The sequence below is a fragment of the Chlorocebus sabaeus genome, chromosome 22 (assembly GCF_047675955.1).
Source record: "Chlorocebus sabaeus isolate Y175 chromosome 22, mChlSab1.0.hap1, whole genome shotgun sequence".
Lineage (NCBI taxonomy): Eukaryota > Metazoa > Chordata > Mammalia > Primates > Cercopithecidae > Chlorocebus > Chlorocebus sabaeus.
Genome location: NC_132925.1, coordinates 96,302,546 through 96,315,520, shown reverse-complemented (window position 1 = coordinate 96,315,520; position 12,975 = coordinate 96,302,546). Strand labels below are relative to the sequence as shown.

The following is a 12,975-nucleotide window of genomic DNA, read 5'->3' as shown; positions in this document are numbered from 1 at the left end:
GTTCTTAGCCATTATTTACTCAAGTACTTTTTGGGCCCCTCCCTCCTTCTTCTCTCCTTCTGTAACTTCGGTGACATGAATGTGAGCTCTTTTTTATACCCACAGAGGTCCCTGAGGTTATGTTTGTTCTTACAGAATATTTTCTCTCTGTTGTTCAGACTGGATAATTTCCCTCTTTTTATTTTTGAGACGGAGTCTCTCACTGTTGCTCGGGCTGGAGCGCAGTGGTGCGATCCAGCTCACTTCAACCTCTGCCTCCCAGGTTTAAGTGATTCTCCTGCCTCAGCCTCCCAAGTAGCTGGGATTGTAAGTGCCCGCCACCACGCCCAGCTAATTTTTTTTTGAGATGGAGTCTCACACTGTTGCTCGGGCTGGAGTGCAGTGGCGCGATCCAGCTCACTTCAACCTCTGCCTCCCAGGTTTAAGTGATTCTCCTGCCTCAGCCTCCTAAGTATCTGGGATTATAAGTGCCCACCACCAGGCCCAGCTAATGTTTTGTATTTTTAGTAGAGATGGGGTTTCACCATGTTGGCCAGGCTGGTCTTGAACTCCTGACCTCGTGATCTGCCTGCTTTGGCCTCACAAAGTGCTGGGATTACAGGCGTGAGCCACAGCACCCAGCTGATAATTTCTTTTATTCTATTTTCCAGTTTCTGATTATTTCCTCTGTCCCTTCCATTCTGCTGTTGCACTCATTCAGTGTGCTTTTTATTTCAGTTATGGTATTTGTCATTTCTAAAATATCAATGTGATTCTCTTTTATATCTTCCATCTCTTTGCTGAGATATCCACATCTAAAAGGGGTCTGTTTTTTCATTTGTTTCAGATATGGTATAATTACTCATTGAAACTTTTATATAAGGCTGTTTTAAAATCTCTGTCCAATATTTCTAACCTGTGTCATCTTGGTAGTGGCATCTGCTGACTGTCTTTTCTCATTAAGCTTGATTTCTTCCTGGTTCTTTCTATGATGAGTGATTTTTCTTTTTCTTTTTTTTTTTTTTTTGAGATGGAGTGTCGCTCTGTCACCCAAGCTGGAGTGCAATGGTGCGGTCTCAGCTCACTGCAACCTCTTCCTCTCGGGTTCAAGTGATTCTTCTGCCTCAGCCTCCTGAGTAGCTGGGATTACAGGCACCCAGCAGCATGCCTGGCTAATTTTTTTATTTTTAGTAGAGATGGGGTTTCACCATGTTGGCCAGGCTGGTCTCAAACTCCTAACCTCAGGTGATCCGCCTGCCTCAACCTCCCAAAGTGCTGCGATTACAGGTGTGAGCCACCACACCCAGTCTGATCAGTGATTTTTTAAAATAGAAACCTGGATATGTTAGGAGAGATAAGATTCTAAATCTTATTTAAACCTTCTGTTTTAGTTGATTTCTCTGACACTATTCCAGCAAGGGAAGAGGGGATAACACCTTACTACTATCAGGTAGAGGTAGAAGTCTAGGTTCCCCCTGTAGAAACTACTGGCACCCAGCGGGGATTCCTCATTATTGCTGGACAAGGATGGGTGCTCTGGCTTCCCACCAGACCTCTACTGATTCTTCCTTCAGGGAGAGAAGGACAGGTGCCTCATATATGTTCCCATGTGGCCTCCACTGTGCACGGTTGTGGTGAAACTCCTTATATTCCACTAGGCTTCCTCTGAGACCACCCCAGGACTAGAAAACTAGACTAGCAGAAACTAAAAAAGGAGTCTATTACTGCCAGATAGGAGCAGAAGTCTAGGCTCCCCATGTGGCTTCCACTGACACTGTAGCAGGGAGGGTCTCATTAATACTGGCTGAGATGAAGTCTCAGCTGGCTACTTTCCCAGAAGATTGTCAGAGTTTCACATCTAAAAGGGGTCTTAGAAATTATATTTATCTCACCTAACCCCCAATTTTAAAAACAAGAAAAGTGAAGCTACACAAAGTTAATGGTTATCTAAGGCCACACAGCTAGTTTGTAACAAAACAAACAAACTCAGTTTTCCTAAATCTCTCTGTAGGGCTTACTTTTTAAATTTTTTCTCCCTGTCAGATCACTTCATATTTTTATTTTTTAAAGGAATAATTATTTTCTCAAACAATTACCTGCCACACACCAATACTGGCTGAAGGTTCTGAGAACGGACGTTTGAAGACCCTGCACATTTTTAAGGCATCTGAATTGACTTCAGTGAAGTTATTTAACACAGCAAAGGCAGCTGCTAATGGGTAAACACAGGAGAAAAGGCTCACATAACCAAACTGCAGGAATAATTCCAAGTAATCATCAAAGGTGCCCTGAAAACATAAACAAGCATGCATTATTTTAATATCATATAATAGGAATATCCTTTTGCAATACTCTTCAAAGCCATGGCCTCTAATTATTCAAAAAAACCTCAAAGAGTTTCCCCACCACACACCAGTGTTTCTCCAACTTCTGACACCCTCAGGCTTCATGATCATCCCACACACATGCAATAATAATTTCAGTTTAAGAAAAGTATTCATCACAATATTTTACAGCAATCATAAGCATTAATGTTTTTAAATTAATAAACATTATTATTATTGCATCTCTGAACCAGTCTTTCGCTAAGATAAGCATATTAGGTTCAGTGTTAGTGTAAGTCAGAGTCCACTTTCAGTCAGTTTTTCTTATTTTATATTTTACTAAATAGAAAATCTCAAACACAACAATAGAGTATTGGGAATGGCAAAAGGTGCTTCTTCCAGATGTTCTGGATATCTGAATCAAGTATGAACCCACAGATTCTGAGTCTCACTGGCTATTTTCGAGGTTCACCAGAAAGTACCACTACACACATAAACCTCAGAACCGGCAGGTTAAATGCTCGGCTTGGGATTCAAAGGTGAGCAGTTTCTAAATAACTTGGTTGGTTGTCTTTGGCTCTAGATAGTATGTTCTTGTGTTGTGTTGCAGTATCTAGTTATGGTTCTTAAATATACCCAGTGACATTGCATCAATCTCTTTCTCTGAAGGATGAAGAAATCAAGAGTTGGGAAAGAGTAAAAATCCTAGCAATCAAGCCATTTTTACCACATTCGGTCTTAAGAAATCCTGATACCCTATGCTCAGCATTCAAAATTGCACTGTTTCAGGCTGTAAAGATCAAGCCTATGCAGAGATGTGCAGGCAGTTTTTCTCAGGTGTGCTATTGGGAAGCCTCTAGAAATCATGCAAAGGCCTTCTTGGAGTTATTAGTGTATAGCACCCAGGGAGTCCTTTCCAAACACAGCAGTGCGCTCCACACTCTGTGTTTCCCCACACTCTGTTTCCCCACACTCTGTGTTTCCATCTCTCCGGGCGATTCTGAGCGATGATAGGTACACATTCACATTGTATCAGTACCTTTTACACTTCTGAGTGCTTTTGAGCCAATAAATTTATCAAGCCAGGGATACAATCCAAGAGCAAGAAGGAAAAAAATGAAAATTTAACAAAGAAAATACATACACACACTAAGAATATATTAACCAAGACACAATCTACCCTATTCTCTCTTTTTGTTGGACCATGCTATCAACACTCAGCTGAGAAGTTTTAAACTGATAAAATGTTATTTACTAAAAACACAGAACAAACATAACACACAATGGTGAGAAGATAAAAAAATCAGAAATAAGATAAAGATTCCTGTAATAATTACTTCTACTCAAATTATATTGAACATACTAGTGAGCCTAGTAGATAATAAAAAAGGTAAAGACTGAAGGAAGAAAGAAAATGGTCATTATTTATAGCTCAAATTACTGCCTATGTAGAAAATCCAACAAAATCTATAGAAAATATTTTGGAAATAACAGGAAAGTTCAGCAAAATTGTGGGTAAAAGATATAAAAATTAACAGCATTCCCATATGCCAGCAACCAACAATTAGAAATTGTATTTTTAAAGAGATACTATTTATAAAAAGGAAAAGGAAAGTCTTAATAGTATTGACCCACAGATAATTTATTCATTATAAAATGAAGAAAAAAAAAACACCTGTGCAGTCTGCCTTTTACCAAGCCAACCAAATGATCAAACAAGCTGACCCCACAAAATGGGCAACCAGACGTCAATGCCTCCTGATGGGGTGCAATGGTGGTATACTTCCAAAATCATTTAACTCAAATCTTACGAGAAGTAAGACCAAACAATAGATTTACAAAAGCCAATTCCTTGAAAAACGGCAAGGAGGTTGCTCTAGAGCTGTAGTTTCAAGCTTTTTTGGTCTTAAGAGCCCTAAACTCTTAAAAATTATTGAGGACATTAAAGACATTCTGTTTGGCCAGGCACGGTGGCTCACGCCTGTAATCCCAGCACTTTGGGAGGCCGAGGCGGGCGGATCACGAGGTCAGGAGATTGAGACCATCCTGGCTAACACGGTGAAACCCTGTCTCTACTAAAAACTACAACAAATTAGCTGGGCGTAGCGGGCACCTGTAGTCCCAGGTACTCGGGAGCATACTGGGTACACTGTACCCAGGTACAGTGAGCCAAGATCGCGCCACTGCACTTCAGCCTGGGCGACAGAGCGAGACTCTGTCTCAAAAATAAAATAAAAAAAAAAAAGACATTTTGTTTATGTGAGTTTATCTAGTTGATGCTTTGATGCTTACTATATTATTAATTAAAACTGAGAAATTAGGCCAGGCATGGTGGCTCATCCCAACACTTTGGGAGGCCAAGGTGGGAGAAATGCTTAAATCCAGGAGTCCAAGACCAGCCTGAGCAACACAGTGAGAGCCCAACTCTGCAAAAAATACAAAAATAAGGCAGGCATGATGGTGCATGCCTATAGTCCCAGATATTCAGGAGGCTAAGGTAGAAGGATTGCTTGAGCCTGGGAGGTTGAAGTTGCAGTGAGCCACTATTGCCACCACTGCCCTCCAACCTGGGTGACAAAGTGAGACCCTGTCTCACAAGAAAAAAAAAAAAAAAACTGAGAAATTTTAAAGATCTTCCATTAATTCATTTAAACAATAACATATTAACATAAATGTCTTTTGAAAAATAATTACATGTCAAAAAATGTTAATGTAGACTGGCACTTTTTACATTTTTCGCAAACTTCTGTAATGTATCATTTAGTAGAAGGCAGTTCATTTACTGTGCAGCAATATGATGTTCTACTTGAAACAGTCATGAAAATTCAGCCTCACCCAGCTATGCAGTTGGATATGAGTGGGCAGTTCACAGGAAAAGGACAGCAGAGGACAGTGAAGATCTAGGAAGCAACACAGCCTTAGTCCTGGGCTGGTGAAGCAGCAGTCAGGAGACCCAGGGGATTACCATAGGTGGGAATATTACATATAATTTCTTTTTATATTGACTCTATCCTGCATTTCCTAAGTTTTCTATAGTGAGTGAGAAAGTATTACTCTTATAGTAATTTTTTTTTAATTATTATACTTTAAGTTCTAGGGTACATGTGCATAACGTGCAGGTTTGTTACATATGTATACTTGTGCCATGTTGGTGTGCTGCACCCATCAACTCGTCAGCACCCATCAACTCGTCATTTACATCAGGTATAACTCCCAGTGCAATACCTCCCCCCTCCCCCCTCCCCATGATAGGCCCCGGTGTGTGATGTTCCCCTTCCTGAGTCCAAGTGATCTCATTGTTCAGTTCCCACCTATGAGTGAGAACATGCGGTGTTTAGTTTTCTGTTCTTGCGATAGTTTGTTGAGAATGATGGTTTCCAGCTGCATCCGTGTCCCTATAGTAATGTTTTTAAAGTTTCAGCCAAATTGCTTTTTCCCAAAGCTTGGTAACATTATTTTAGACTCATACATAACAGTCAGGATGAGATTACAGAAAATACAATTCTAAATTCATTGATTTCAATTAGGAGAAAAATGAACCCAGAAGAAAGGATTCATGCATAGGAAACAATCATCCAGAATAAATGTGACCCAAAAGTATCCCCACCTCCAAATACATGGAGAGAACGGAAATGGCAAATATCCAATGTCACTCCAGTGGAGATAATGAAAAAGAAACCTGTAAGAGATTAGGAGTGAGAAATGGCCAGATCATGCAGAACCCTGCAGGCCCAAAAAGGAGTGGCACTGTAAACCCTAGAGTTCACTCACAGACCCAGGGCCTGACAGAAATCAATATATCATTTCCTTTACTTCACATCAGAGAGCCTGTGGTGTATAACGGAAATATTCTGAATTGGCAAGGCAAAGTCTTGAACCTTCTTTCTGATTTAGTCACCAAATGATTAATGACATAGAGCTTCATTCGCTTCTTTTTGACATGGGAATAGCCATGCCTCCCTCACCTTCCTTCATAAAGGTTTTGTCAGATACCTTGAAATGTCAAAAGAGGTAAGATCTGAGATTTTGGCAGTGTCACATCACTGGCATACAGTTCTTAGATAAATTAGAATTGCTCAGATGAGGACTATACTAAAAACCATTCATTGAGTCAGGGGCAAAGCAGGAGAAACCCATCTTGAGAAGATTATGAATTGTGTTTTGGGTACTTCAGGAGATAATGTTGTTTGCCCAAACAATTTTGGAGAAAAAGAAGAGCTGAAAGCAGATTCTAATTGATTATAGAAAGAGAAGTAGGAAACTAGAGACAACAACATGGAGAATTATTGCAGAAAACTGTGAGGGGAGGGAAAGACAGGACAAAAACAGCAGATGTGAAGAGTTTGCTTAGTCCAAAATAGGCAAGTTGCTGACTTGGTGGAGCAGTCAGAAGGAGGAGGAGGAGATACAAGAGTACCAGGTGATGGCCAGTGACAGAAGGCCTCCAAAGATGAGGGGGGATAGAATGAGAGTACCGGGGACGGACTGCTGGCGCAGTTTCTATAAGAGAGCGAAGAAAGGAAAATAAATGTGGCCAAGAATACCACCCCCAAGCATAGGCAAGGATAGGATCCTGACATAATGGGAACTTTTATCCTACAGTAAAATGATATAATTTAACTTTTATCCCATAGTAAGCTAGCACTCAATCAGTCCAGAAAGGACAGCTCCACACTTATGCCCACGTGCTCTTTCTCTTTAATTCTTCCTCTGGAGAGAGAGTAGGTGTGTGTCTTTTCTCTATGCTTCATATATAAATATAAACAATGTTACTGTTCAAAGTGTACTATGTGTTTATACTTTGAATCATCTCTCTCAAACACAGCGATGATAGAAGGGGCTAGGATCTGTATCCTATCAGGAGGAGAACCAAGAGCACCCTCTCTCCTATAGTGTAAACTGGAACCAGGCTTGCTGAGCAAAACCAGCGGTTGGGACCACGCTCCCTGCCCTTCAAAGGAGGCTTTAAAAAAGCCACAACTGCTGCCTGGTAACTACAGCTATGCCAACAGCATGCTACCAACTGGCTCTGTGACCAGATCTATAAAATCCTCATCAACACCACAAGATGGGAGCTCTGGGCTACAAACACCTGGTTCTGGATGAGGGGCTTGGAGGCTCAGTGGGGGCAACTGCAAAAAATAAGGCAGAAGTGAGCAGAGAGAAAAGGACAAAGTCCTACTCAACATGAACATACAAACTGAAATTCCTAAGCACATGAGAAAAATTATGAAAGTCAGTCAAGATACTCAATAATCAGGAGATAAACTCATTCAAGATGAAAAACAAGACTATGAAAGTTTCACAATAACGGGCTTTTAGTAAATGACCCACTGAAGGATGTATTTCACCAGAAGGAATACTGTAGCAACAAGGAAGGTGCAGGATGTTAAGAAACGATGGCCTTAAAAAATGTGAAATATAGAAACAGTGAATGTAGTCAGAGCTCAATAAAAGTTGATTGAACACATAGTCAGATTTTATGAACTAGACTTTTCTTTCAAATATTAAAAGTGTAAATCTCTAATGATCTGCTTGTAGTTCCTAAAAATAATTCAGAAAGTCTCTGTCTTAAAGGAACTGTTTTATATTTATACAATAGCACTAACGTAAACTAAAATTCAATCTTCAGATTGGCATTCCATTGTTCATCAATGGGCCTCTATCTTTTGCTTGTGCGGCCATCATTTTCCATGAGTTTGAAGTGTCAAGAGTGAGCAATGCTGCTGCCTCTTCAGGGACCATTTCTCCCGTTCTGTCATCTCTGGGGCCACTATTTCTACCCTGCTCTCCGCAAAGCAAAGTAGTCACGTAATTCTCCAAATTTGCCCTTTGGTGTCATTAGGCGTAACTTTAGATTTCAGACAGCAGTGCTTCAATGCACAATTCTATCCTTTTCACTTTAAAGTGGTTCATGATGAGAAGACTGACTGGAAAGCACTTCTAGAATAGCCACATCTGAGATCATGAATGTGTAACATTTGTTGAACTCGGTGCATGGCTGCTATTCACTTTCAGTAAATGTTTAATTCAGCAATATTCCAACTTACCAAATAAGTTCCCATTTCTTTTTCCAGGATGACATGTTCATATAATGTAGCATCAATGTCTGCCTTTAAAGCCTGCATCTTCCTCTTCACCCGCACACCATGCTTCCTTTGGAGCCAATAAGGAAGAAGAGATTCCACAATTTGGTTGAGGATCTGGGAGGTAATCAGGAGAGTGGCCAAGCTCTAAAGAGAAGCACACAGATCATATTTTGGGAATATAGCTTAATAAAATATAGCATTTATATAAATTATATATAAATATATAAAAATTATATATAAATTAATAAAACTATAGCATTTATAACAAATACAATTATGCAACAAATAAAATGGAATCTTCAATAAATAGCATACTATTGTGTTATAAAAACTAGTATCAGAAAAGCTAGGTATTAGAATGGTGTTCCCAATTTATGATTTTTCACATGAAAGACCAAGATTAAAAGATAAATAAGATTATAATACAAATAATGTTATAATAAGAAACAAACTGGTCAATTAAACAGTCTCAATACAAGGAAATAAAAAATGTTTGAGAGGATGGATATGCTAACCACCCTGATCTGATTGCGATACATTTTATGTATGAAAACATCACCATGTACTTCATGAATATGTACAATTATTTGTCAATTCTAAAACCTTAAAAAAAGAATCATTACAAAAATGAGTTAACTTGCAGTTGTGTTCTTCAATATTTCATCCTAACTGCAACATGTAAATCTAAATGATGTTGCCAAGTACGGAAAAAAACAGTTTGACTAAATTCTTTTTTAAATAATTTAAATTATACCACTAATACATACCCCCTCGCTACAAAAAAACAGAAAAAAAAAATTAATCCACATATTTACAGTCAACTGATTTTCTATAAAGGCACTAAGAATGTATATTGAGGCGGGGTGCAGTGGCTCATACCTGTAATCCCAGTACTTTGAGAGGCCAAGGCAGGCAGATCACCTGAGATTGAAAGTTTGAGGCCCCGCACGGTGGCTCACGCCTGTAATCCCAGCACTTTGGGAGGCCAAGGCGGGCGGATCATGAGGTCAGGAGATTGAGACCATCCTGGCTAACACAGTGAAACCCCATCTCTACTACTAAAAATACAAAAAATTAGCCGGGTATGGTGGCGGGCGCCTGTAGTCCCAGCTACTTGGGAGGCTGAGGCAGAAGAATGGCATGAACCTGGGAAGCAGAGCTTGCAGTGAGCCGAGATCGCACCACTGCACTCCAGCTTGGGCGGCAGAGCGAGGCCCTGTCTCAAAGAAAAAATAAAAAAAGGAAGTTTGAGACCAGCCTGGCTGACATGGTGAAACCCCGTCTCTACTAAAAATACAAAAATCAGCCGGGCGTGGTGGCGAACGCCTATAATCCCCAGCTACTTGGGAGGCTGAGGCACGAGAAACTCCTGAACCTTGGAGGCTGCAGTGAGCCGAGATTGCACCACTGCACTCCAGCCTGGGCAACAGAGTGAGACTCCATCTCAAAAAAAAATGTATACTGGAGAAAAAAATACCCTCTTCAATAAATGGTGCTGGGAAAACCAGGTATCTATACACAGAACGAAACTAGACCCCTCTCTATCACCACAGACAAAAGTCAACTCAAAATGGATTAAAGATCTAAACATAAAACCTGAAACTATAAAACTACTAGAAGAAAACATACAGGAAATACTATAGGACATTGGTCTAAGCAAAGATTTTATGGCTAGGACCTCAAAAGCACAGGCAATAAAACAAAAAACAGACAACTGTGACTACATTAAAGAAAAAAGCTTCTGCACAGCAAAGGAAACAACACAGTGAAGAGACAATCGTTGAATGGGAGAAAAGATCTGCAAACTATACATCTGATAAGGAACTAATACCTAGAATACCAGAATATACAAGGAACTCAAATAGCAAAAATACAAATAATCCCATTAAAAAGTAGGCAAAAGACATGAATACACATTTCTCTAAAGAAGACATATACATAGCCACAGGTATATGAAAAAAATGCTCAGCACCACTCATCATCAGGGAAATGGAAATCAAAGCCAAAATGAGATATCATCCTACTCCAACTAGAATAGCTATTATTAAAAGACCCAACAAATCCAGATGCTGACAAGAATGTGCAACAAAGGGAACTCTTAAACACTGTTGGTGGTGGGAATGGAAATTAATACAGACATTATAAAAAATCAATACAGACATTATATATATATGGAGAGAGGTTTTTTTTTAGACATCTAAAAAAAAAAAAACTGAAAATAGAACAATCATAGAATCCAGCATTCCAACTATTGGGTATTTCTCCAAAGGAAAAGAAATTAGCATATCAAAGGGATACCTGCACCCCCATGTTTACTGCAGCACTATTCGTAATAATAAAGAAACAGAATCAACCTCAGTGTCTATCAACAGATAAACAGATAAGGAAAATGTGGTATATATACACAATGGAATACTAGTTGGCCATAAAAAAGACTGAAATTCTGTCAATTGCAGCAACACGGATGGAACTGCAGGTCATTAGGTTAAGTGAAATAAGCCGGGCACAGAAAGACAAATATCACAGGCTCTCACTCATGTGGGAGCTAAAAACGTTGATCTCATAGGGATAGAGTGGGACGACAGTTACCGGAGGCTGGGTGGGTGTGTAAATAATGTATTGTACGCTCCCAACATATAGAAATGATAAATACTCGAGGTGATAAATACTCTAAATACCTTGATTGATCATTACACTTTTTTTTTTTGAGACAAGGTCTCACTTTGCAGTGCAGTGGCGCGATCACAGTTCACTGCAGCCTGGAGCTCCCAGGCTCAGGTGATCCTCCCACCTCAGCCTCCCAGGTAGCTGGGACTACAGGCATGTGCCACCACACCCAGCTAATTTTTTGTATATTTGATAGAGACAGGATTTCGCCATGTTGCCCAGGTTAGTCTTGAACTCCTGGGCTCAAACAATCTGCCTGCCTCAGCCTGCTAAAGTGCTGGGATTACAGGCGTGAGACATTATGCCCGGACTTCATTACACATTTTATGAATGCAACAAAACAGCATATGTACCCCATAAAAATGTACAACAAGGCATGAATTAAAAAAAAAAAAAAGAAAATAGACAAAAAGAGCCACCCATAATGCCACAACCATGACAAAACCACGGCTATTTCTTGGGATATTTCTTTCCAATCATATATAAAAATAAAACTATAATTATCCTATATGGATACAACTTTGTTTACTGCTTTTATCACTTAATATGTGTGAGCATTTTCCTATGTCATTAAAAATTGTTTTTTACTTGGCCCGTACACTGCTGTTGAATTAAGTATTACTCCCAATTTTCGCTATTATAATGCTGGTGCTTGGATATCTATGTACATGAATCTTTGCTCCTCTCTGAAGATTTACTAGGGATGAGTTAAAGTTCTTGGCCAAGCTATCAAGAGAGCTGCTTTCCAGAGATGTATCAATCTCCACTTCTCAGACAGGTATGAGTGTTTCCATCACACCCCACCTTTGCGGTACTACAACTGTTTTTTTAAGCAGTCCTCCATTCCCCTATTTTCTGCTAAATAAAGGAGACTCTCTGAAGCAGAAGAAATGAGAAGTCACATTCGACTAATACACTATTACATGGGACCACTATTACATGTACATCCAACTCATCAATTCCAAATGTATTACTTTAAACTTTCTCTATTTTGAAAAATAATTTTTAACAAGTGGAGTCTACGCTTTGAGACTGCTGACCAACAATCTCAGAATATTAAAACTGGGAAAAAAACAGCCATTTACTTATAACTGGTTCAAATATAAAAAGGAGAATTTAGAATCAATAATTAGTTCTTAATTTATTATTCACTGGTATTATGTGATCCAGAAATGACAACACACCAAAATAAATGTCAGACACTTTAGAAAAGATACAGCACTGCATAGGATCCACTGGTCTCTAAAGTTTAACAACTTATTAATTTAAAAATTAAATTTGCGAGACCTAGGGTTACACCAATCATCCCCACTCAAGGCACACAAAACAGTTCGATTAATGAATACTACATTTTTGCTGTTAGAGTTGCTTACAAGCTTTGAGGTGAACTATATAATTGATTTTACTGCCCTATACTATTAATTTTTCAGGTTGGTTAGGTTCAACTCATTTCAGCTGAGCATAATACACAATGTGATTCCTAATAACTTTTTATTTAGAATTTGCTTAAAAATATACAAAATTTAAAAGATTTTTATTTGTAAAAATAATTTGAAGCCAATTACAGCATCTAAAAATAGAAAACCACCTCCATGACCTAAAAAATTGGTATTTTTCTGTTATTTATACTCACCTGGCGCAAAAGCTTCATATCTTTCAGGACAAAGGCAATGTAGAAGAGCGAGGCAAAGCAATTGAGAAAGTTGAACTGCCAAAAAAAAAAAAAAAAAGATAAGTGTTACACACTGCTTTAGAGTACTTTATTACAACTGTAATGTGGCATTTAAAAATGTAATGAGAGACTTCCGGTCTAAATGAAATGGAGAAGACTTGTTTCTTGTTTCTCCCCATGTCTCCTTATTAAATAAACAAACTCTGGAAATAACAAACAAGGCAACCAAAGGAGAACTCTGAAA

General features: G+C 39.0%; 1 protein-coding gene across 2 annotated transcripts in view; it reads right to left on the bottom strand.

Moving 5' to 3' along the window:
• The window catches only part of ANO10 (anoctamin 10), a 243,948-nt gene that overhangs the window by 187,977 nt on the left and 42,996 nt on the right, over positions 1–12,975 (bottom strand). For both annotated transcript variants that reach the window (XM_007983848.3, XM_007983847.3), the window contains exons 8-10: positions 12,693–12,767; positions 8,354–8,536; positions 2,076–2,267 (exon numbers count right to left, since the gene is read on the bottom strand). In XM_007983848.3, coding sequence (XP_007982039.1) covers positions 2,076–2,267; positions 8,354–8,536; positions 12,693–12,767 — 450 coding nt within the window. The remainder of the gene's footprint in view (positions 1–2,075; positions 2,268–8,353; positions 8,537–12,692; positions 12,768–12,975) is intronic.